A 22,928-nucleotide genomic window follows, 5' to 3' on the forward strand; every position below is an offset into this window, starting at 1 on the left:
ACAAGTAAGGTTTTGCAATATTATTTTATTTCTTTCTTCTAACATTGCCCTAAAGAGGTAATACAAGTTTACTTTCCATGTGCTTGAGGTAAAATTTTTCAAATTGCTGTCATACGATCAATCCCACTTTATTTCCTTCACAATATTTTTCTATTGGGACGGCTCACCTGTATGCTCTGTAAACCTCACAAATACTCAATCTTTTTAGTCAGTCAATCCTTTGCATAGAGGAAAACAACATACACCCCTCGTAATAATTCTATAAAATTAATCTTTTTCTATAAAAGTCATTCTTTTCCAGTTGGCCATAATGCCATATAAGTGGCTTTGAAGAGAAAGAAATTAATATATTTAACTGGAAGACCACATAAAATCAAAGAATAAAAACTCTATATATGCAAGGATTTTTTTTTCTTTTTTGAGCATTGCTATATCCACAGTCCCTAGAAGACTCGTTATTGTTAAGATGTCAGTTCCCCCTAAATTGACTTAAAGATTCAAACCAAGTCCAATCAAAATATCAGGCAGCATATGGGGGAAATTAACAAACTGATTATAAAATGTATAAGAAAATACAAAGACAAAATACAAAGACAATAGGATCTTAAACTAACAGATATCAAGATTTATTGTTATAAAGACACAGTACTTAAAACAGTGTGGTACTGGGAAAAAAATATTTCAAAGATAGGTCAGTAGACTAGAATAAAAAGTCCAGAAACAGACTTACATACACAGTTAACTAATGTGCCACAAAATATCACTTCAATACAGTGCTGGAGTGCAGTCAGGGGAAATAAACTTTTCTATCCATATAGAAAAATAAACTTTTCTATCCATATAGAAAAATAAACTTTTCTATATGGATTTTCTGTTGAGGAAGCATAAAATATGCTTGCAAGACTACATAAAGTCATAGAATAAAACTCTGTATGTGCAAGGACTTATGTGTGCAAGTATAAAATATGTGCAAGCATATGTGCAAGCATGAAATATGCTTCCTCAACTGAATATCCATATAGAAAATGAAATCCTCACCCCAATACAATGCCACATATGAAAATTTACTTCAGAAAGACCATAGAACTAAATGTGAAATATTAAACAATAAAAATTTCAGAACATTGTGTAACACACCTTAGGGTGGACTTTAGGATAGCAATATATCCTTACGTAGGACATAAAGAGAGCACTGAATATAAAAGAAAAAAATGTATTTCCTTAAAATTAAAAACTCGTTTTCATCAAAAGAAACCATTAACAGATAAAAAGCTACCAAACAAAACATTTCCACATGAAATTACAGAGGTATCTGTAACACACACATCTGACACAGGAGTCAAATTTGGAAAGTACAGAGATAGTACAAACTGGCCAGGCACAGTGGCTCATGCCTGTAATCCCAGCACTTTGGGAGGCTGAGGTAGGAAGATCACCTGAGCTCAGGAGTTCAAGGTTGTAGTGAACTAGGATCACGCCACTGCACTCCAGCCTAGGTGACAGAGTGAGACCCTGTCCCAAGGATGGACGGACGGACAGTGGGGAGGGAGGGAGGCAGGGAAAGAAAGACCATAAATCAGTAAGAGAAAAGCCAACAAGAGACTTTAATAGGCACTTAATAACACAAAATATTTAAATGCCCAGTCAAGATATGAAAAGTTCCTCTACTTCATTAATCATCAGGAAAGTGTAAATCAAACCTACAATTCTTTACCATCATATATTCACGAGAAAGGCTAAAACGAAAACCACAGACAAAACCAAGTGCAGGTGAGGATTTAAAGCAATAACAACTCTCATTCACTGCTCACAGGATTGTAAATTGTAATAATTACCTTAGAAAACCATTTCATGGTATTTCCTAAAGCTGAACAACACATAACCTATGACACAACAATTCCATTCCTTAGGTAAATACCCAATAGAACACATTCATATAGTCACCAAAAGATACATATAAGAATGCTCACAGTGGCACTATTCATAATGATTGATTATAGCCACTATGATTGTTATAATCAGAAACAACAGACAATGACAGGTATTAGCTAGGACATTACTAGAACTAGAACCTTCATGCATTGCAAAACGAGAATGCAAACACAATGCAAAGGGGTAATACAAAATGATACAGTCGATTTGGAAAATAGTTTGATCATTTGTTAAAAAGTTAAACATAGTGGGAGGCCAAGGAGGACGGATCACTTGAGGTCAGGAGTTCAAGACCAGCCTGACCAACATAGTGAAACCTAACTCTACTAAAAATACAAAAATTAGCTGGGAGTGGTGGTGCATGCCTAAAATCCCAGCTACTCAGGAGACTGAGGCATGAGAATCTCTTGAACCCAGGGGGCAGAGTTTGCAGTGAGCCAAGATTACACCACTGACAAGACTGTCTCAAAAAATAATAATAAATAAAATCAACAAAGAAAAAGTTGTTAAACATGGGGGCCAGGCATGGTGGCTCACACCTGTAATCCCATCACAATGGGAGGCCGAGGTGGGCGGATCGCTTGAGTCCAGGAGTTCCAGACCAGCCTGGGCAACATGGCAAAACCTCATCTCTACCAAAAATACAAAAATTAGCCACGCATGGTGGTGCACACCTGTAGTCCCAGCTACTTGGGAGCCTGGCACAGGAGAATCACCTGAGCCCAGGGAGGTCAAGGCTGCAGTGAGCCATGATCACACCACTTTACTCCAGCCTGGGCAACAGAGTGAGAACCCATCTCAAAAACAAACAAAAAAATGTTAAACATAAAATCACCAAATGACCTGAAAATTCTACTCTTAGTACATACCCAAGAAATATGAAAACATGTCTAAATAAAGACTAGAATATGAAATATGAAAACATGTCTAAATAAAGACTAATATGGTTATTAGGCAGCATTATACCTAACCAAATTTGAAACATGGGAAAATGGGAAGCAATCTAATGTTCACCAGTTGGTGAATGGATAAACAAAATGTTATATATCCGTGCCAAGAAACACTAGTCACCAATAAAAAGGAATAAATTAATGATGCAAGGTAAAACATGTAAGAACCTCAAAAAAATTTGCTAAGTGAAAGAAGACAGACAAGGAAAGAGACATACCATATGATTACATTTGTATGGTATGTCCAGAAGAGGCAATTTTATAGGACATAAAGCTGATGGTTACCTTGGGCTCAGGATAAAAGTAGAGACCGGCTTCAAATAGGCACAGGAAATGAACTGGAATAATGGCAATGTTCTAAAACTGAATTGTGCTGATTATGGCATAACTGTATGTTTGCTAAAAATCACTTAATTACATACTTAAGATAGATGAAGCATTAATGGTACGTAAATTAAAAGTATACGTAAAATTTTTTCTTTTTTTTTTTTTCTGAGACGGAGTCTCGCTCTGTCGCCCAGGCTGGAGTGCAGTGGCGCAATCTCGGCTCACTGCAAGCTCCACCTCCCGGGTTCACGCCATTCTCCTGCCTCAGCCTCCCAAGTAGCTGGGACTACAGGCGCCTGCCACCACACCTGGCTGATTTTTTGTATTTTTAGTAGAGACAGGGTTTCACTGTGTTAGCCAAGATGGTCTCGATCTCCTGACCTCATGATCCGCCCACCTCGGCCTCCCAAAAGTATTTTTTAAAGTAACCAGCAAGGGATAGCAGGTGGGAAGCTATAAATGAAACAAATTTCATAATGTACTGATACTAGTAGAAGCTGGGTGGTAGCTAATAAGAGTTTGTTATGTTAGGCCCTGTGCAGTGGCTCACACCTGTAATCCCAGCACTTTGGGAGGCCGAGGCGGGCGGATCACCAGGTCAGGAGATCGAGATCATCCTGGCTAACACAGTGAAACCCCATCTCTACTAAAAATACAAAAAATTAGTCGGGCATGGTGGTGGGCACCTGTAGTCCCAGCTACTTGGGAGGCTGAGGCAGGAGAATGGCGTGAACCTGGGAGGCGGAGCTTACAGTGAGCCAAGATCGTGCCACTGCACTCCAGCCTGGGCAACAGAGCAAGACTCTGTCTCAAAAAAAAAAAAAAAGAGTTTGTTCTGCTGATTCCTTCTACTGTCACGTGTTTGAAAACTTTAATAATATTTCTTTAAAAATTAAGAAAACCCAATTTTTAAAAAAATCAATAAAATATTTGAATAAACACCTCACCACAGACTATATACAGATGGCAAATAAACACATGAAAATGATGCTTAGCATCATTAGATATTGGGTAAATACAAATTAAAACCACAATAAATGCTATTACACATCTACCATAATATCAAAAATTAAGAAGACTAACTATACCTAATTGTTGAGGAGGACGTGGAGCACCTAGAACTCACATATACAGCTGGTGGGAACAAACTCCTTGGAATACAGTTTGGCAGTTATTTAAAAAGTTAAAAATGATTCAGCCATTCCACTCCACTTACCCAAGAGGAATGAAACCACTTAACCATACACAAATGTTTATAGCAACTTTATTTATAATATTCAAAAAAACAGAAATAACTCACAGGTCCATCAACAGCAAAATGGATAAACTGTGGTATATCCATACAATGGAATACTACACAGCAATAAAAAGAAACGAAATACTGATGCACACAGCAACATAAAGTACAAAATAGTTAATGCTAAATGAAGAAGCCAGCTGGGAGAGAGGGATTATAAGGATACACAAAAAAACTTTGGGGGCTTACAGATGTGTTCATTATCCTGCTTGTGATGCTAGTTTCACAAGTATATGTTCACGCCAAAATTTATCAAATTATAAATTGTGTGGCTTATTGTGTACCAATTACATAACAATAAAACTATTTTTTAAGTCAGTATAGTAGATTCCTTGAGTAAGAGTGAGGGCAGTAAAAGTAGGGAACAAGAGGAATTTCTGGGATGCTGTTAATGTGTTTCTTGACCTGGGTGCTAGTTATATGGATGTGTTTGCTTTGAAAATTCCTGAAGCTACATAATTATGACCTGTACACTTCTCTGTATGTATACGTCAATTTTGTTAAAGCTTATTAAAAAGAAGGTGAGATACTACTATATACTCATCAAAATGTCAATCTTTTTAATTTTAGAGAATACTAAACTTTAGCAAAGATATGAAGCAACTGGAACTCTCATACATTGCTAGTGAGAATGTAAACTGGTACAGTCACTTTGGAAAACTGGCTGTATCTACTAAAGCAGAACATACCACATGCCCAATGACCCAGCAGTTCTACTCCTAGACATATACCAAAGAGAGATATGTTCATATGTCCACCTAAAGCCATGTATAAAACCTTTGCTTAGAAGCCCTAGTCAAGGCGCAGGGATGGATCCGGAAGAGGGGACGCTCTTGTGGCGGCTGCAGAAGCTGCTGGCCGAGCTGGGCCCGCAGCTTCTTCACAAAATAATTGATGGCATTTGTGGTCGAGCTTATCCTGTGTACCAAGATTATCACACTGTTTGGGAATCAGAAGAATGGATGCACGTTTTAGAAGATATTGCCAAATTTTTTAAAGCTGTAGTTGGTAAAGACTTATCTGATGAAGAGATATTTCAGCAGTTGAATCAGTTGAATTCATTTCATCAAGAAACTATCATGAAATGTGTGAAAAGTAGGAAAGATGAAATCAAACAGGCTCTGTCAAGAGAAATAGTTGCTATTTCCTCTGCACAGCTGCAGGATTTTGATTGGCAGGTAAAGCTTGCACTTTCCAGTGACAAGATTGCTGCATTACGAATGCCACTTTTAAGCCTGCATCTAGATGTAAAAGAAAATGGTGAAGTAAAACCATATTCTATTGAAATGAGTAGAGAGGAGCTGCAGAATCTAATACATTCCTTGGAAGCAGCAAATAAGGTGGTCCTGCAGTTGAAATAACTGGAAATGATGAATACCAGTGCTATCAGATTTTATTGCGCCAACTTATATGGCAGAGTGAATACTCTGTGTTCAGAAACACTGTGATGTCTTGACTGTTGCAACAGGCTGAGAAAGCAGCAATGTTGATATTATAAAGATTAAAATGTATCCACATTTCTTAACAGGAAATTACATGGTTGAGAGGAAATGCATAAAATGAAAGATGAAAAATCTGTAGTAGAAGTTTATATTTTCATGATTGTTTTGCCTCATTTATTAAATACTTGAGAAATCTTTGGAGATACACAGTTTTATTGAAAGCTAAAAATAGGTTCTAAAGTAATGTAAAAATATAAAGCACAAATATACTTGAATATTGCTTAAATAATTATGTGAATAGCAACATATATTATGGGTATATAATTACTTTGTGATATTTTTAAAAACTTTTTCAAAGAATGTATAAGCTGCATATATAACTCAGGAGATTCCATGTCTTTCTCATATTTCAGAGGAAAGATTATAAAATATAAAATTTCTTAGAGAACACCTCTTTGTCAGAGATAAACAAGAACAAATACTGTAAACTTATGTGAACAATTTTGAGTTTATGAATTCTAGAAACTAAAGAATACAGAAAAACGAAAATAACGTTTTTACTTCTGCACTTCTACGTTTGGGAAACGTTGTTCTGATAAAAAATAGTTGCCATTGTGCAGTGTGTATATTATTCAAATATGAGATAAGACTATGTACAGGTCCACTTTTGTTAATAAACTCAATATTGAATACTTTTGAATGTTAAATTCATTGGAAAAGCAAACCATTTGTAACCTCAGTTAACTTTAACAACAAGCATTCTGAGCAAAAAAAAAAAAAAAAAAAGCCCTAGTCAAAACTCATACAAAACAAAAACAATAGGAATTTTCTTCATCAGTATAAATTGTGATATATTCATTCAGTGGACACAATAAAGTAAAGAAGAATGAATTACTACTACATGCAACAACATGCATGAAGCTTAAAAGCTAAATACTGAATGAAAGAAATCAGAAATCAGACACAGAAGAGTACATATTCTATGATGCCACTTAAGTTCAAAAATTAGAAATCCAAAAAATAACAACTATTCTTAAAAAAAAAAAAAAAAGTACCAGTTGCCATTGAAAGGTATGAATATTAACTGCTTCTGGGGCCCTGATAATGTTCTTGGGGGATAGGGGATTGTTCTTTTTTAGAGACAAGGTCTCGCTCTGTCACTGAGTCTGGAGTGCAGTGGTGCGATCACAGCTCACTGCAGCCTTGAAATCCTGGACTCAAGTGATACTTCTGCTTCAGTCTCCAAGTAGTTAGGACTACAGGCATGCACCACCTCGCCTGGCTAATTTTTTTTTATTTTTTATAGAGATGGGATCTCACTATGTTGTCCAGGCTGGTCTGAAACTCCTGGTCTAAAGTGATCAATCTGCTCTGGCCTCACCAAGTGTTGGGATTACAGGCATAAGCTACTGCATCTGGCCTGCTGGTAATGTTCTATATCTTAATCTGGATAACAGTTACATGAGTGTGCTCACAAAAATTTATCAAACAGTGTACTAAGGACTTCTCCATCTTACTACAAATAGGCTATATTTCAACTTTTTAAAATTTATCCCCCAAAATTTTAACTCTACACTAAGCCAAAAGAGGTAAGAGAAATAAATAATTTTTTTTTCTTTTTTTTTTGAGACAGTCTTGCTCTGTTGCCCAGGCTGGAGTGCGGTGGTGCCATCTCGGCTCACTGAAACCTCCGCCTTCCGTTTCAAATGATTCTCCTGCCTCAGCCTCCCGAGTAGCTGGGACTATAGGCACCCATCACCATGCCCAGCTAATTTTTTTTGTATTTTTAGTAGAGGCAGAGTTTCACCATGTTGGCCAGACTGGTCTCGAACTCCTGACCTCGTGATCTGCCCACCTCAGCCTCCCAAAGTGCTGGGATTACAGGTGTGAGCCACTGCGCCTGGTCTAGAAGTAAATAATTTAACTAATGCAACTGTCCTCTCTGACCACATCCTGCCCTCATACAGGAAATGCAAATAAGCCTGAAATAATCCATGCATACTGGCAAAATCTACAGAAAGAATATGTTAATTATTTCAGAGGTTTCTCTACTATTGACCAGAAGTAAAAACAATGTTTACACAACCAAAGAAAGAGGATAGAAATATCTTTGTCTATATACTCAGGAAATAAGTTGAAAATTAATTGGGAAAACATTAAAGAGTAAGAACTGAGAAGGATCATCTAAAGGGCAAATGTGATAAGTAACAAAAACAGGCAGTAAACTGGCTCTCTATAAATGGGCTTGATTGTCCCAAGCAGAGACACACTGGAGCATTTTAATTTCTGTATATGATTACTTTATAAAATTTTTTAATGCATTATTAGATACCTTACATAGTTTACATACATTATTATATAGGATTGTATAAACAAAACCAGCTATACTCTATGTGAGAGACATTTAAATAAATTTTTCAGCCAGGCGCGGTAGCTCATGCCTCTAATCCCCAGTGCTCTGAGAGGCAGAGACAGGAGAATTACTTGAACCCAGGAGTTCGAGACCAGCTGGGCAACAAAGTAAGACCCTTTCCCTACAAAATAAAAATACTAGATGGGCATGGTGGCACGCATCTGTAGTCCCAGCCACTCAGGAGGCTGAGGCAGGAGGATCACACGATCCCAGGAGTTCAAGATTACACTAAGCTATGATTGTACCACTGCATTCCAGTCTGGGTGACAGAGCAAGACCCTGTCTCAAAAAAAAAAAAAAGAAAGGAAAATTTTCAAGGGTAAATTTGATTTTGACCACTCTGTAAAATGTAATTCCACTGTACCTGCATACATACATATTTACACACAGATACATAGCATAAATATCTATGTGTATATATGTATTTGACCAAAAAAAAAGAGCAAGTTTAAATATATCATTTAGAGTTACAAAAGTAACAAAGGTACTAAAATAGTGCCACAATTATATTGAAAAGAGTAGGCTGGAGAGGAATGGCATAGTAAGTTTCTCATTTATTAAAGGTAATCAAGTGATAATGTTTAGAATTGATAAAGAGTCAGTTATAAGCATATTATTTAAAGATATAGAGGCTGGGCATGGTAATCCCAGCACTTTCGGAGGCTGAGGTGGGCGGATCACCTGAGGTCAGGAGTGCAAAACCAGCCTGGACAACATGGTGAAACTCCATCTCTACTAAAAAGACAAAAATTAGCCGGGTGTGATGCAGGCGCCTGTAATCCCAGCTACTCAAGAGGTTGAGGCAGGAGAATCACTTGAACCCAGGAGGCGGAAGTTGCAGTGAGCCAAGACTGCACCATTGCACTCCGGTTTTTCCTGGGTGACAGAGCAAGAAGATTCCATCTCAAAAAAAAAAAAAAAAAAAAATTTAAATCTTGTTACAGAAGACTATATCATATAAAAATTTTGATTTTCTATTAAAATTTTTAAAGTACATCATAGACTTTTTTTCTTTCTTTTTATTTATTTATTTATTTTTTAGACAGGGTTTCACTCCCATCGCCCAGGCTGGAGTGCAATGGCACTATCTCAGCTCACTGCAATCTCCAGCTCCAGGGCTCGAGCAATTCTCCTGCCTCAGCCTCCCTAGTAGCTGGGATTACAACCATGTGCCACCGCACTTGGCTAAAATAGCGTATCACAGACTTTCACCTCAAATTTATAAATATATATGTAGTGTATGTTTACATGTATGAGAGTGTATTTGTAAAGGGCATCATAACTGTTGCTATTTCACAGGTTTGAGAGGATCAAACCAGATAACATACATAAAATACTCACAGCATGGTACAAAGGATTCAATAAATGTCAGCTATCATTACTAGTATTTATTATTCAGGAATAGAAAAAGCATTCAATACTGAGTGCAGTGACTCACGCCTGTAATCTCAGCACTCTGGGAGGCCGAGGTGGGTGGATCACCTGAGGTCAGGAGTTCGAGACCAGCCTGGCCAACATGGCAAAACCCCGTCTCTATTAAAAATACAAAAATTGGCTGGGTGCGGTGGCTCACGCCTGTAATCCCAGCACTTTGGGAGGCCGAGGCAGGCAGATCACACGGTCAAGAGATTGAGACCATCCTGGCCAACATGGTGAAACCCTGTCTCTACTAAAAATACAAAAAATTTAGTTTGGCATGGTGGTGTGTGCCTATAATCTCAGCTACTCAGGAGGCTGAGGCAGGAGAATCGCTTGAACCCGGGAGGCAGAAGTTACAGTGAGCCAAGATCCCGCCACTGCACTCTAGCCTGAACGAAAGAGTGAGACTCCATCTCAAAAAAAAAAAAAATAAAGAAAAAGCATTCAACAGAAATATTAAAACTGATGCTATTCATTATGTAAAGCACTTGATACATAATAAGCACTCAACAACTACTGATTGAACCAATGAACTAATTAGTTCTGTCTAGCTTTCAAGGAATAGGTGATTTTCTTCTAAGATTATCAAATCAAAAATAAAGGCAGACAGCTACCAAATTAACTATAATGAAATTAGAATTCCATTAAAAAATCTGACAAAGCCTAAAAGAGTCATGCCCCAATCTCTCATTATTTATAATAACTATAGTAGCAGCAACAGTGGTTACCATACAGAAAATTTACTCTATGTTAATTTTTCCTTCTAACAATCTCCCATATTTTAAAATTTTTGCTACAAAGACAACTTTTACAATTTGCGGAAGTAAGTAACAATTTTAGAATACTACCCCACATATAAAGTAATTGTTTAAAGGGTCAAAATTTCCAAATTGTATTAAATTATCTTTGTACACGAAAGAGTAGTTATTAATTCTTACACAACCACAAAATGATATATCAACATAATTTTTTCTTGTCACATTTAGTAATCTGGACTGCACTAAAGGTCTAAGTAAAATTAAAGAAGGAAATGCTTCAATTTCCCTAGGAAAAGCTCCATGTCATCCACTGAAAGCATTATCACTCTTTATCAACACAGTCATAATGAGAACCAAATGCCTGATGAAAAATTAACCTTCCATAAACTGCAGAGAATGGGGCATATAAAGAAGAATAAATCAACATACTTGTAAAAAGTATCATTATTCATACTTGCAAATACTTTACAAATATTATAAACAATGTCTCCTCCAGGTTTACAACCTTCTTTATAATGATTCAAATAGAGCAAAATGGGGGATCAAAGTGAGAGAGAAATAACAAGAAAAGGGCTGGGCACAGTGGCTCATGCCTATAATCCCAACACTTTGGGAGGCCAAGACGGGCGGATCATGAGGCCAAGAGATTGAGACTGTTCTGGCCAACATGGTGAAACCCCATCTCTACTAAAAATACAAAAATTAGCTGGGCGTGGTGGCACATGCCTGTAGTCCCAGCTACTCAGGAGGCCAAGGCAGGAGAATTGCTTGAACCTGCGAGGCGGAGGTTGCAGTGAGCCAAGATCGCGCCACTGCACTCTAGCCTGGCGACAGAGCGAGACTCCATCTCAGAAAAAAAAAAAAAAAACAAGAAAGAAATAACAAGAAAAGGAAGGCATAGGGATACTATGGCTTGTCTCCAACAACCATTTCTGTCCTTAAGCCACGGAAAATAAGTATACCTAGAATGGGACCTCCAATTCCAAGCTTACCTGTGCATACTCTCTTTCAATAGCAGCCTTCTTCTGACTGAATGTCCTAAAAATACAAAGAAAAATTAATTATCAGAAGGATAACTTAATAATTTTGTGTAAATCTATCAACACACCTTCAAATACTGCCTGGTAAGATATGTGAGGGAAAGGTCAATATTTTATTCATTTTTATGTCCTTAGGAATACTGCTAACAGCATGGTCTCTACAGTCAGAGGATCTACATGCAAACCCCAGCTCTACTACCTACTAGCTGTATGACCTTGGCCAAGTCACTTCACTTCTCTCTTCCTCAGTTTCCTCCTTGCTAAAATGGGGATAATAACATTACTCACCTCATAAGGATATTATAAAATTTAGTTACTTAAAATACATAAGACACTCAAAATAGTGCCTACCACATGGTAAAATCTATATAAATGTTAGCTACTGTTACAAGAATAGCTACTATATACTAGGCACTAAAGATGTTTACTGGACTTAACCAATGTAAGAGGGAACTAATGAAAACAAGGTGAAAAAAAAAAAAGAAAACAAGGTGAAAATCAAATTTTGATTGGCTTCTGAATATGAAAAATGCTCAAAATGGTGGTATGATGAGAGCATACTTTCCATACATGTATTATATTTCCAAGATTCTAAAGTACACCCTTTTTTTTGTTTTTGTTTTTTTGTTTGTTTGTTTTTTTAGAGACAGGGTCTTGTTCTGTTGCCCAGGCTGGAGTGCAGCGGTGAATGAGGTCCTAGCTCACTGCAGCCTTTAATTCCTGGGCTCAAGAGATCTTCCCACCTCTGCCTCTGAAGTGGCTGGGACTACAGGTGCACACCACCACATCTGGCTAATTTTTAAATACTTCTTGTAGAGATGGAGTCTTGTTATGTTTCCCAGACTGGTCTTGAACTCCTGGCCTCAAAGCAATACTCCTGCTTTGGCCTCCCAAAGCACTGAGATTACTGGCATGAGTCAATGCACTTAGCCAGTACATCCTTTACCTATATTAACATTTATGATACTGGAATGCATCTTTTAATGACGATTGGCAGTATTTTCCTCTATCTTAATGGTATACAAAATAACAGTGTACCTTACAAACATAGGCATTGTAGAGTCAACAAAATGTGGTACTACTGACAATTTACCTTGAATATCCTGAGTTTAAAGACTTTACCAATATGTGCCAGGAATCGGTGCTCTTAATATCACTGCACTAGCGCAAAGACATAAGAGTAAGAAGTAGAAAAAAAAAAAAAAAAAGGAAAGCACTGAAATAAAGAAAAAGGCAAGAAACCAAAATTCCCACCTTAAAAATCATTTAAATTCACCAAAAGACTTGATTTCTTATATAAAAATATAACTGTTTAAGAGCGTATATTTGTTTTGAGTAAATAACTAATTTCTTAATTTCAAAATAACAAAAGGAAGAAGTCTCATTTTAAACATAAAGATTCATGCTTATTCAAGGGTGCTTCAAATGGCCAATACAATAAAACGAAGACTATATTATCTTTTTAAATGTTTATTTTTAAAAAAAAGTCTCCAGTGGATTCAAGGTTAAAAAATGAGAGAGGATTCTGGGAAGATGGTAGCTTAGTAAACACCAGGAATCTGACTCCCAGGCTAGGTAACAATTGCACTGGCAGAATGAATCATGTAACCATTTTGGAACTAGGGGTCATGAAGGCTTGCAACATCCAGGGAAAGCCTTGGATGATAAATTATGATTAATTTTGGCCAATTTCAGCCCTTAGCACAGTGGCAGCTACCACCTCCCACCCCTAAAACCATAGCAGGCAATCATGCATATGTTCCTGGAGCAGCTTGCAAATAGCTACCACAGGGAGGGTGGGCAAAAAGGACCCTGACCTTAAAATATTGGGGCTCTGTGCTCTGACCTCAGATTACCACTTCTGATCATGGAGGTACAGAAAGAGAGGGAGTGACCACTGTTGTTGCATTTCCCTCAGCATTGATGCAAGTTCCTCTCCTTCTCACTGAAGTGAGTTTCAGAGGATTTAAAGAACTGATGCTTTTTCCTTCTCCCTTAATTTTTCTCTTTTTCCCCTTTTGAGAGCCAGATCTTGAAGACATTCTAAAGCAACCACATTTAAGGGAGAAATTGGAAAGTCACCACAGAAGCCCACAGGAAGGTGCAGGTTCACAAAAGATTTCAGAAGACCTGATTTTAACACCTCAGGTACAGCTCAGTACAGACTACCTACAACATTTAAAAACTTTTTAACTATCAAAAAAAAAAAAAATCTCTGGGCAAGGAGGGAAATCTGATTTGCAGAATTACCACAATTTTGGTATTCTGGTTCAAGTTGATGTTTGGAAAAAAAAAATGAGAGCAGAGTTACCACATTATTACATTCAAATCTCCAGTTTTCAACAAAAATCACAAGGCATGCTAAGAAGGAGAGAAGTATGGCCCATTCAAAGAGAAAAATAAGCCAATACAAATTGTCCCTGAAAAAGAATTGATGGCAGATCTACTAAACAAAGATACTAAAACAATGGTTTTAAAGATGTTCAAAGAATTAAAGGTCAAAATGGTAAAACTAAAGAAAACTATGTGTGTGCAAAATGTAAATATGAAAAGAAAGCAGTGCTATGGGGGAAATTCATAGCTTCAAATACCTACATTATTTTACAAGATGAGGCTGGGCACAGTGGCTCATGCCTGTAATCCCAGCACTTTGAGAGACAGAGGTGGGTGGATCACTTGAGGCCAGGAGTTGGAGACAGGCTTGGCCAACACGGCAAAACTCCGTCTCTACTCAAAATACAAAAATTAGCCGGGCAAGTGGCGCATGCCTATAGCCCCAGCTACTCAGGAGGCTAAGGCAGAAGAACTGCTTGAGCCCGCGAGGCAGGGGTTTCAGTGAGCCAAGACAGCACCACTACACTCCAGCCTGGGCAAGAGAGCAAGACTCCATCTCAAAACAAACAAACAAAAAAACACAAAAGATCAATCTCAAATCAACAACCTAACTTTACAGCTTAAGGAACTAGAAAAAGAACAAATTAAACCCCATGTGAGCAGAAAGAAGGAAATATTAATAATAAAGATTAGAAAAGAGATAAACGAAGACAGTAGAAAAATACAGAAAAGCAATGAAACCAAAAGTTGGTTCTTCAGAAAGACCAACAAAATTGACAAACTTTACCTAGATGGACTTACAGAAAAAAAGGGAAAACACTAATTACCAAAATCAGAAATGAAAGTGGTAAACATTACTACTGTTCTATAGAAGTAAAAAGATTGTAAGAGTATTATAAGCAACTGTACACCAGCAAATTAGATAACCTAAATGAAAACAGGGAAGTAACCCAAGTGTCCAAGAAATGAATGGATAAATACAATGTGTTATATACAATGAAATACTATTCAGCTTTAAAAAGGAAGACAAATCTGATATATGCTACAATATGGATGAACCTTAAGAATATTATGCAAAGTGAAGTAAGTAAATCAAAACAACACAAATATTGTACGATTCCAATTATATAAGGTCCTACAGTTAACTGTAAAACAGCCTCAGGCAGTAAAAGGCATTATATCATAGGAGATGACAGCTCCATGTATGGTACTGCCCCTGAAGACCTCCCATGGGACAAGATGTGAAGGCAGAAGACAATAATACTGATGATTCTATGTAGGCCTAGGTTAACATATATGTGTCTTTGTTTTTGACAAAAAAATTTTTAAAGTACAAAAAAATAAAAATTTGTAAAAATAGTCAAAAGCATATAAAGATATAAAGAAATATTTTTATATAGTTGTACAATGTGTGTTTTAAGCTAAGTGTTATTTCAAAAGTCAAAAAAGCTTTTTTTTAATTTACAAGTTTATAAAGTAAAAAAGTTACAGTAAGCTAAGGTTAATTTATTTATTACTGAAGAAAGAAAAGTTTTTGGGCTGGGCATGGTGGCTCACCCTGTAATCCCAGCACTTTAGGAGGCCAAGGCAGGTGGATCACTTGAGGTCAGGAGTTCGAGACCAGCCTGGCCAACATGGTGAAACCCCGTCTCTACTAAAAATACAAAATATAGCCAGGCATGGTGGCACATGCCTGTAGTCCCAGCTACTTGGAAGACTGAGGCAGGAGAATTGCTTGAATCCACTGCAGAGGTTTCAGTGGGCCAAGATCGCGCCTCTGTACTCTAGCCTGGGCAACAGAGTGAGGCTTTGTCTCAAAAAAAAAAAAAGTTTTAAAAATAAATTTAGTGCAGCCTAAAGTGTACAGTGTAACAAATAAATAGTCTACAGCAGTGTACATTAGTTTCCTAGGCCTTTACATTCACATGCTACTCACTGACTCACCCAGAGCAACTTCCAGTCTCATAAGCTCCATTCATGGCAAGTGCCCTACACAGTAATCCATTTTTCATCTTTTTCCGTCTGTCTCCCAGGCTGGAGTGCAGTGGCGCAATCATAGCTTACTCTAACTTTGAACTCCGGTGCCCAAGTGATCCTCTCACCTCAGCCTCCTAAGTAGCTAGGACTACAGGCACATGCCACCACGTGTGGCTAATTGTTGTTATTGTTCCATTCCTTGCTATGTTCCCTAGGCTGGTCCTGAATTCCTGGCCTCAAGCAATCCTCCTGCCTTGTCCTCCCAAAGTGCTAGGATTACAGGCATGAGCCACACTGCCCAGCCCATTTTTTAATCTTTCATACCATATTTTTGTTGTATCTTTCTTATAGTTAGATATGTTTCGATATACAAATACCATTGTGTTACAGCTGCCTATAGTATTCAGTACAGTAACATGCTGTTCAGATTTGTAGCCCAGGAGCAATAGGCTATACCATATAGCTTAGATGTGTAGTAGGCTATGGTTTGTGTAAGTGTACTCCATGATGTTCACACAATGACAAAATTGCCTAACAATGCACTTCTTAGAATGTATCCCCATCATTAAGCAATGTATGATTGTATATATACATATGTGTGTGTGTGTTTGTGTGTGTGCGTGTGTGTATACTAAAATAGTAATGAAAGTGTTCTCTGGGTCATTGTATTACAGGCTTTCTTTACTTTCTTCTTTTGCTTTCCATAATTTCTGGTGTTTTAGTAAACACATAATGCTTGAAAAAATAAAGTGCTTTATTCAAAAAAAATGCAAATTCATAAACATGTACACATACTTTTTTTACACTCATGTTGTTTTTCTATAATTGGACTAAAAACAGGAAACAACAGGTGCTGGAGAGGATGTGGAGAAATACTAACACTTTTACACTGTCGGTGGGACTATAAACTAGTTCAACCATTGTGGAAGACAATGTGGCAATTCCTCAAGGATCTAGAACTAGAAATACCATTTGACCCAGCAATCCCATTACTGGGTATACACCCAAAAGATTATAAATCATGCTGCTATAAAGACACATGCACACATATGTTTACTGCAGCACTATTCACAATAGCAAAGACTTGGAACCAACCCAAATGCCCATTAAGGATAGACTGGATTAAGAAAATGTGGCACATAAACACCATAGAATACTACACAGCCATAAAAAAGGATGAGTTCATGTCCTTTGTAGAGACATGAATGAAGCTGGAAACCATCATTCTCAGCAAACTATCCCAAGGACAGAATACCAAACACCGCATGTTCTCACTCACAGGTGGGAATTAAACAATGAGAATACTTGGACACAGGAAGGGGAACATCACACACTGGGGCCTGTCAGGGACGGGGGGGAGAGGGGAGGGATAGCATTAGGAGATATATCTAGTGTAAATGACGAGTTAATGGGTGCAGCACACCAACATGGCACATGCATGCATATGTAATAAACCTGCACATTGTACACATGTACCCTAGAACTTAAAGTATTATAATAAATAAATGAAAAAAAATTGGACTAAGAAATTATGACCAGCACTACCAAATGTTATCTCGCTACCCACTACAAATACCTGAGCAAAAGACACTAATTAAAATGAACTAGCTCACATTTTCACCACTTAAACAGTTTTTAAAAATCTAAAAAACCTACCTATATATTGTAGATGGTTGGATTTTTTATATTTCACAAAAGATAAAAGGAAATATGTAAATTATGTATTTATTACCCTTTTAAGTTTATACATAACTCATTTTAAAATAAGGACATTTAAAATAAGTCCACAAGAAAAAGGAATAGCTTTTGTATCCTTGATGTGCATATCAACTAATTTAAATATTCTCAGTGGCATTTTTAGTTTTAGTAAAAAGTTATTTGTCTACCAACTAATTTCCTGTTTTAAAGCAAAAAAACAAATCTGGGATACCAACTACTCAAAATTCACATAACAAATATTTGGAAATCTATTCATTATAATGTATCATTATATATCAAGAGAGCACAGCAAAAGAAACCTGATAATCTCCATATAAGATGGAAAGGCATTTGCTACAATTCTGAATCAATGTCTCATAAAACTTTAAAAAAATATTAATGAGTGCTATAACAAAACAAACAATAACAAGTATTGACAAGTATGTGAAGAAATCAAACTCTCATACAGTGCTAGTGGAAATGTAAATGGTGCAGGTTCTGTGGAAAACAGTCTGGGAATTCCCAAACTGGTTAAACACATCATTAGCATATGATTCAACAATTCTATTCCTAGGTGTATATCCAGGAAAACTTAAAACACATGTCCACACAAAAACTGGTAAATGAATGTTCACAGCAGCATTATTCATAATATCCAAACAGTGGAAACAACCCTCATGTCCATCAACTGATGAACGTATAAACAAGATGTGATGTATTTATATAATGGAATGTTATTCAGCCATAAGAAGGAATGAAGCGCTGACACATGCTACAATATGGATGAACCTCAATAACATAAGTGAAAGAAAATGGATGCAAAAGGCCATATATTTTAGAATTTCATTTATACAAAGTGTCTAGAATGAGCAAGTCCAGAGAGACAAAAAGTAAATAGTGATTGCCAAGGCCTGGGAGACTGAGAAAAACTTTGCCATTAATCCAAAAGTACAGTATTTTTCTTTAACTAGATAAGCATTTTCATACAGAAAAATGAGCATGTAAAAAGAGCCACAAAAATTCTGAGAAAGAGTAATATTAAAAAAAAAAAAAAAAGGCCGGGCGCGGTGGCTCAAGCCTGTAATCCCAGCACTTTGGGAGGCCGAGACGGGCGGATCATGAGGTCAGGAGATCGAGACCATCCTGGCTAACACGGTGAAACCCCGTCTCTACTAAAAATACAAAAAACTAGCCGGGCGAGGTGGCGGGCGCCTGTAGTCCCAGCTACTCGGGAGGCTGAGGCAGGAGAATGGCGTAAACCCGGGAGGCGGAGCTTGCAGTGAGCTGAGATCCGGCCACTGCACTCCAGTCCGGGCAACAGAGCGAGACTCCGCCTCAAAAAAAAAAAAAAAAAAAAAAAAAGCCTACTCTTACCAGATGTTAAAAATTTTAAAGTGACGGTAATTAAAATAGCTTGGTAATGGAACATAAGTAGACAGAGATAATAAAACATAAGTTAGGAATCAGGAATATATCTAAATGTATCTAGAAATTTAGTAACTGAAAAATCTGAGGGAAAAAAAGATGAATTATCAGTAAATTGTGTTGGGATAACTTGATAGGAAGATCTAATGTTAAGTAAACAAAAAATGTACAGAATAATGTATACTATCTTTTCAAATAAAAATGTTTACACATATATATTTATGGTAATTATAATACTTCTCAATTACAGCATTTCCTCATGTGAAAATCCATCCTGTGCAAAAATGCCTATTCTGGTTCCCTTAGAAATCACTGTGACAGAACTCCCTAAAATATTACACATGAGACTAGCCTAACAAGTGCTCCACATGAAGAAACTGGCAGCAGCAGTAGAAGAAAGACCTTCTACTACATTCCTGTTTGTACTATTTGAATGTAAACTATATGCATATGTATAATGCATATTTTTACTGAGATGAAATTCACATAATATACAATCAACTGTTTTAAACAACTCAGTGACATTTAGTGCATTCACAAATGTTGTACAACCACTACCATCTCTCCCTAATTTCAAACTTTTTCATCACCCCAGAACACTCCAGACCCATTAAATAATCACGCTTCATTCCCCTTTCTTCTCCTCCCTTGTCAACTACTAATCTAATTTCTTGTCTCTACAAATTTGCCTATTCTGGATATTTCATATGAAAGAAATTATATGTGACCTTTTGTGTCTGACTTCATTCACTTAGCATACATTTGTAAGGTTTATACAAGTTGTAGTATATATCAATACTTCATTTCTTTTTATGGTTGGATAATGTTCCATTTTATGGGTATACCACAATTTCTTTATTCATTCATTGATAGACATTTGGGTTTCCACATCTTGAGTATTATGGATAAAAATGCTGCTATCCACATTCATGTATAAATCTGTATATAAAGATACACTTTTAGGCCAGGCGCGCTGGCTCATGCCTGTAATCTCAGCACTTTGGGAGGCCAAGGCGGGCAGATCACTTGAGGTCAGGAGTTTGAGACCAGCCTGGCCAACATGGTGAAACCCCATCTCTACTAAAAATACAAAAAAAAAATTAGCCAGATGTAGTGGCAGTGGCCTGTAATCTCAGCTACATGGGAGGCTGAGGCAGGAGAATCACTTGAACACAGGAGGTGGAGGCTGCAGTGAGTCAAGATCGTGCCACTGCACTCCAGCCTGGGCCACACAGCAAGACTCCATCTCAAAAAAAAAAAAAAGAAAGAAAGAAAGAAAGAAAGAAAAGAAAAGAAAGCAAATACCACTTCCAGACAGAATTATAGAATGTCAAACCACATTCACACGTTATGCCCCAGCTAAATTTCTTAAAAGGACCAGTAGGCTCATGATTTCATGTTCTAGCAAATGTGGTCTTTTCCACTTGGAATTTCCTCCCCTGTTACTTGGCCTAACTCTTCCTCATTCTTTAAAACCTAGCTGAGGCTGGGCATGGGGGCTCACACCTGTAATCCCAGCACTTAGGGAGGCCAAGGCAGGTGGATGACTTGAGGTCAGGAGTTTGTGACCAGCCTGGCGAGCATGGTGAAACCCTATCTCTACTAAAAATACAAAAAATTAGCCGGGCGTGGTGGTGTGCACCTATAATCCCAGCTACTCAGGAGGCTGAGGCAGGAGAATGGTTTGAACCTGGGAAGCGGAGGTTGCAGAGAGCTGAAATTGTGTCACTGCACTCCAGCCTGGGCGACAGACTCAGTCTCAAAAAAACAAACAAAAACAAAAACAAAAAACCTAGCTGAAAATATGATCTCATCTGAGAAGCCCTCCTGAATTCCACTTGTGATCCAGATATACCTCATCTGAGATCCTCCAGCATCTTCTTTTTTAGAGGTAGGGTCTTGCTCCATCACTAAGGCTGGAGTGTAGTGGTGCGATCATAGCTCACGGCAGACTCTAACACATGAGATGAAGTCATCCTCCCTCCTTAGCCTCCCAAATAGCTGGGACTACAGGTGCACATCACCACACCCGGCTAATTTTTTAAAATTTTTTTGTAGAGATGGGGTCTTGCTATGTTGCTGAGGCTGATCTCAAACTTCTGGCTTCCAGTGATTCTTCCGCCTCAGCTTCCCAAAGTGCTAGGATTAGAGGTGTGAGCCACCACATCTGGCTGATGAATGTTAAGAATAAAGACAGGACTGGGTGCGGTGGCTCGTGCCTGTAATCCCAACACTTTGGGAGGCTGAGTCAGGCGGACAACTTGAGATCAGGAGTTCAAGCCCAGTCTGACCAAAATGGCAAAACCCTGTCTCTACTAAAAATACAAAAATTAGCCAGGTGTGATGGCGCACATCTGTAATCTCAGCTACCCGGGAGGCCGAGGCAAAAGAATCACTTGAACCCCAGAGGCAGAGGTTGCAATGAACCAAGACTGCACCAATGCACTCCAGCCTGGGCTACAGAGCGAGACTCTGTCTCCCCGCACCAAAAAAAAAAAAAAAAAAAAGAAAGAATAAACAAATCTACCAGAATGGTAAAAATTAGACTGAACTATAGCAATGAGGATAAAGGACAATGAAACTCTAACACGTTGTTAGTGGGAATGTAAAATGGTACGACCACTTGGGGAAAAGTCTGGTCTTACATTAAACTCACAATTATTTTGATATAACAATTCCAATACTAGTTATATACCAAGGGAAATGAAAACATTTCCACAAAAACACTTGTACAAAAATATTTATATCATCTTTAGTCATAAATAGCCAAAAACAGTCCAGTTGTCCATCAATGGGATCATGGATAAACAGTAACATATTTATTCTTAAATGGAGTAAAGCTCAGTAACAAAAACAAATAAACAAGATGACCACTTCATTTTTGCTACAATACTTTTATAAATGACACTGCTTAAATATACCTAATATTAGTATATAAAAATATTTTTAGCATGGGCAGCAAACTTGTGTAAGGGAACTAGTGCTTTTATTATCAGCAAATTGATAATTGTTTCATAAAGAAATCTCTTAATTTTGCTCTGGAATACAGCAGCTGTTTGTACAGGTATTATCACAGTAAATATTGCAATAGCACTAAAATGATGACCTGAGAATACAAACAAAAAAATTTTTTTAACAAGACAAGCAGAACAAACAACTGAAGCCATGTAAGTCTGGCAGAAAGCAAATTATTTGGCTCCTAATAAAAAATATTACTTCTCTAACATCAATTGAATATCTTCCAGATTTCACGTATTCTACTGAATATGCACTGAGAATATAAAGATGAATGAAACATAGACCCTGTTCTCAAAGTATTCATTTGAATACAGTATAAACAGATGACGTCAAGGCCCACAAATGCTATAGTTACAGAATGAAAACTAGAAGTCTTCTGATTTCACATTAATTAGGTGATCTTGAGCAAGTTAACTTTCCTGACTGTGCTTCACTTTCCTATCAATAAAATGGTAATAAAAAGAAAACCTACCTCATAGGATTATTATGAGGATTAATTAAGTACATATTTATAAAGGACTTGGGATAAACTTGGCACACAGCAAATGCTATTAAAAATATTTGCTAAGGCCGGGCGCGGTGGCTCAAGCCTGTAATCCCAGCACTTTGGGAGGCCGAGACGGGCGGATCACGAGGTCAGGAGATCGAGACTATCCTGGCTAACCCGGTGAAACCCCGTCTCTCCTAAAAAATACAAAAAAAAAATAGCCGGGCAAGGTGGTGGGCACCTGTAGCCCCAGCTACTCGGGAGGCTGAGGCAGGAGAATGGCATGAACCCGGGAGGCGGAGCTTGCAGTGAGCTGAGATCCGGCCACTGCACTCCAGCCTGGACGATAGAGCGAGACTCCGTCTCAAAAAAAAAAAAAAAATTGCTAAATAAGTGACAATATCACATTCC

The 22,928-nt window shown here is 37.6% G+C and overlaps 2 protein-coding genes across 2 annotated transcripts in view; one reads left to right on the forward strand and one right to left on the reverse strand.

Annotated features, from left to right (window-relative positions):
* Positions 1-22,928, reverse strand: part of FCHSD2 (FCH and double SH3 domains 2) — a 332,679-nt gene that overhangs the window by 255,020 nt on the left and 54,731 nt on the right. The window contains exon 3 of the mRNA XM_033206003.1: positions 11,531-11,576. Within this exon, the coding sequence (XP_033061894.1) occupies positions 11,531-11,576 (46 nt within the window). The remainder of the gene's footprint in view (positions 1-11,530; positions 11,577-22,928) is intronic.
* Positions 5,313-6,643, forward strand: LOC117080754 (COMM domain-containing protein 8). The gene has a single exon (XM_033206002.1). It carries the CDS (start codon positions 5,316-5,318, stop codon positions 5,865-5,867), a length of 552 nt encoding a protein of 183 aa, XP_033061893.1. The 5' UTR covers positions 5,313-5,315; the 3' UTR covers positions 5,868-6,643.

Source organism: Trachypithecus francoisi, unplaced genomic scaffold, assembly GCF_009764315.1.
Source record: "Trachypithecus francoisi isolate TF-2019V2 unplaced genomic scaffold, Tfra_2.0 Lachesis_group8, whole genome shotgun sequence".
Classification (NCBI taxonomy): domain Eukaryota; kingdom Metazoa; phylum Chordata; class Mammalia; order Primates; family Cercopithecidae; genus Trachypithecus; species Trachypithecus francoisi.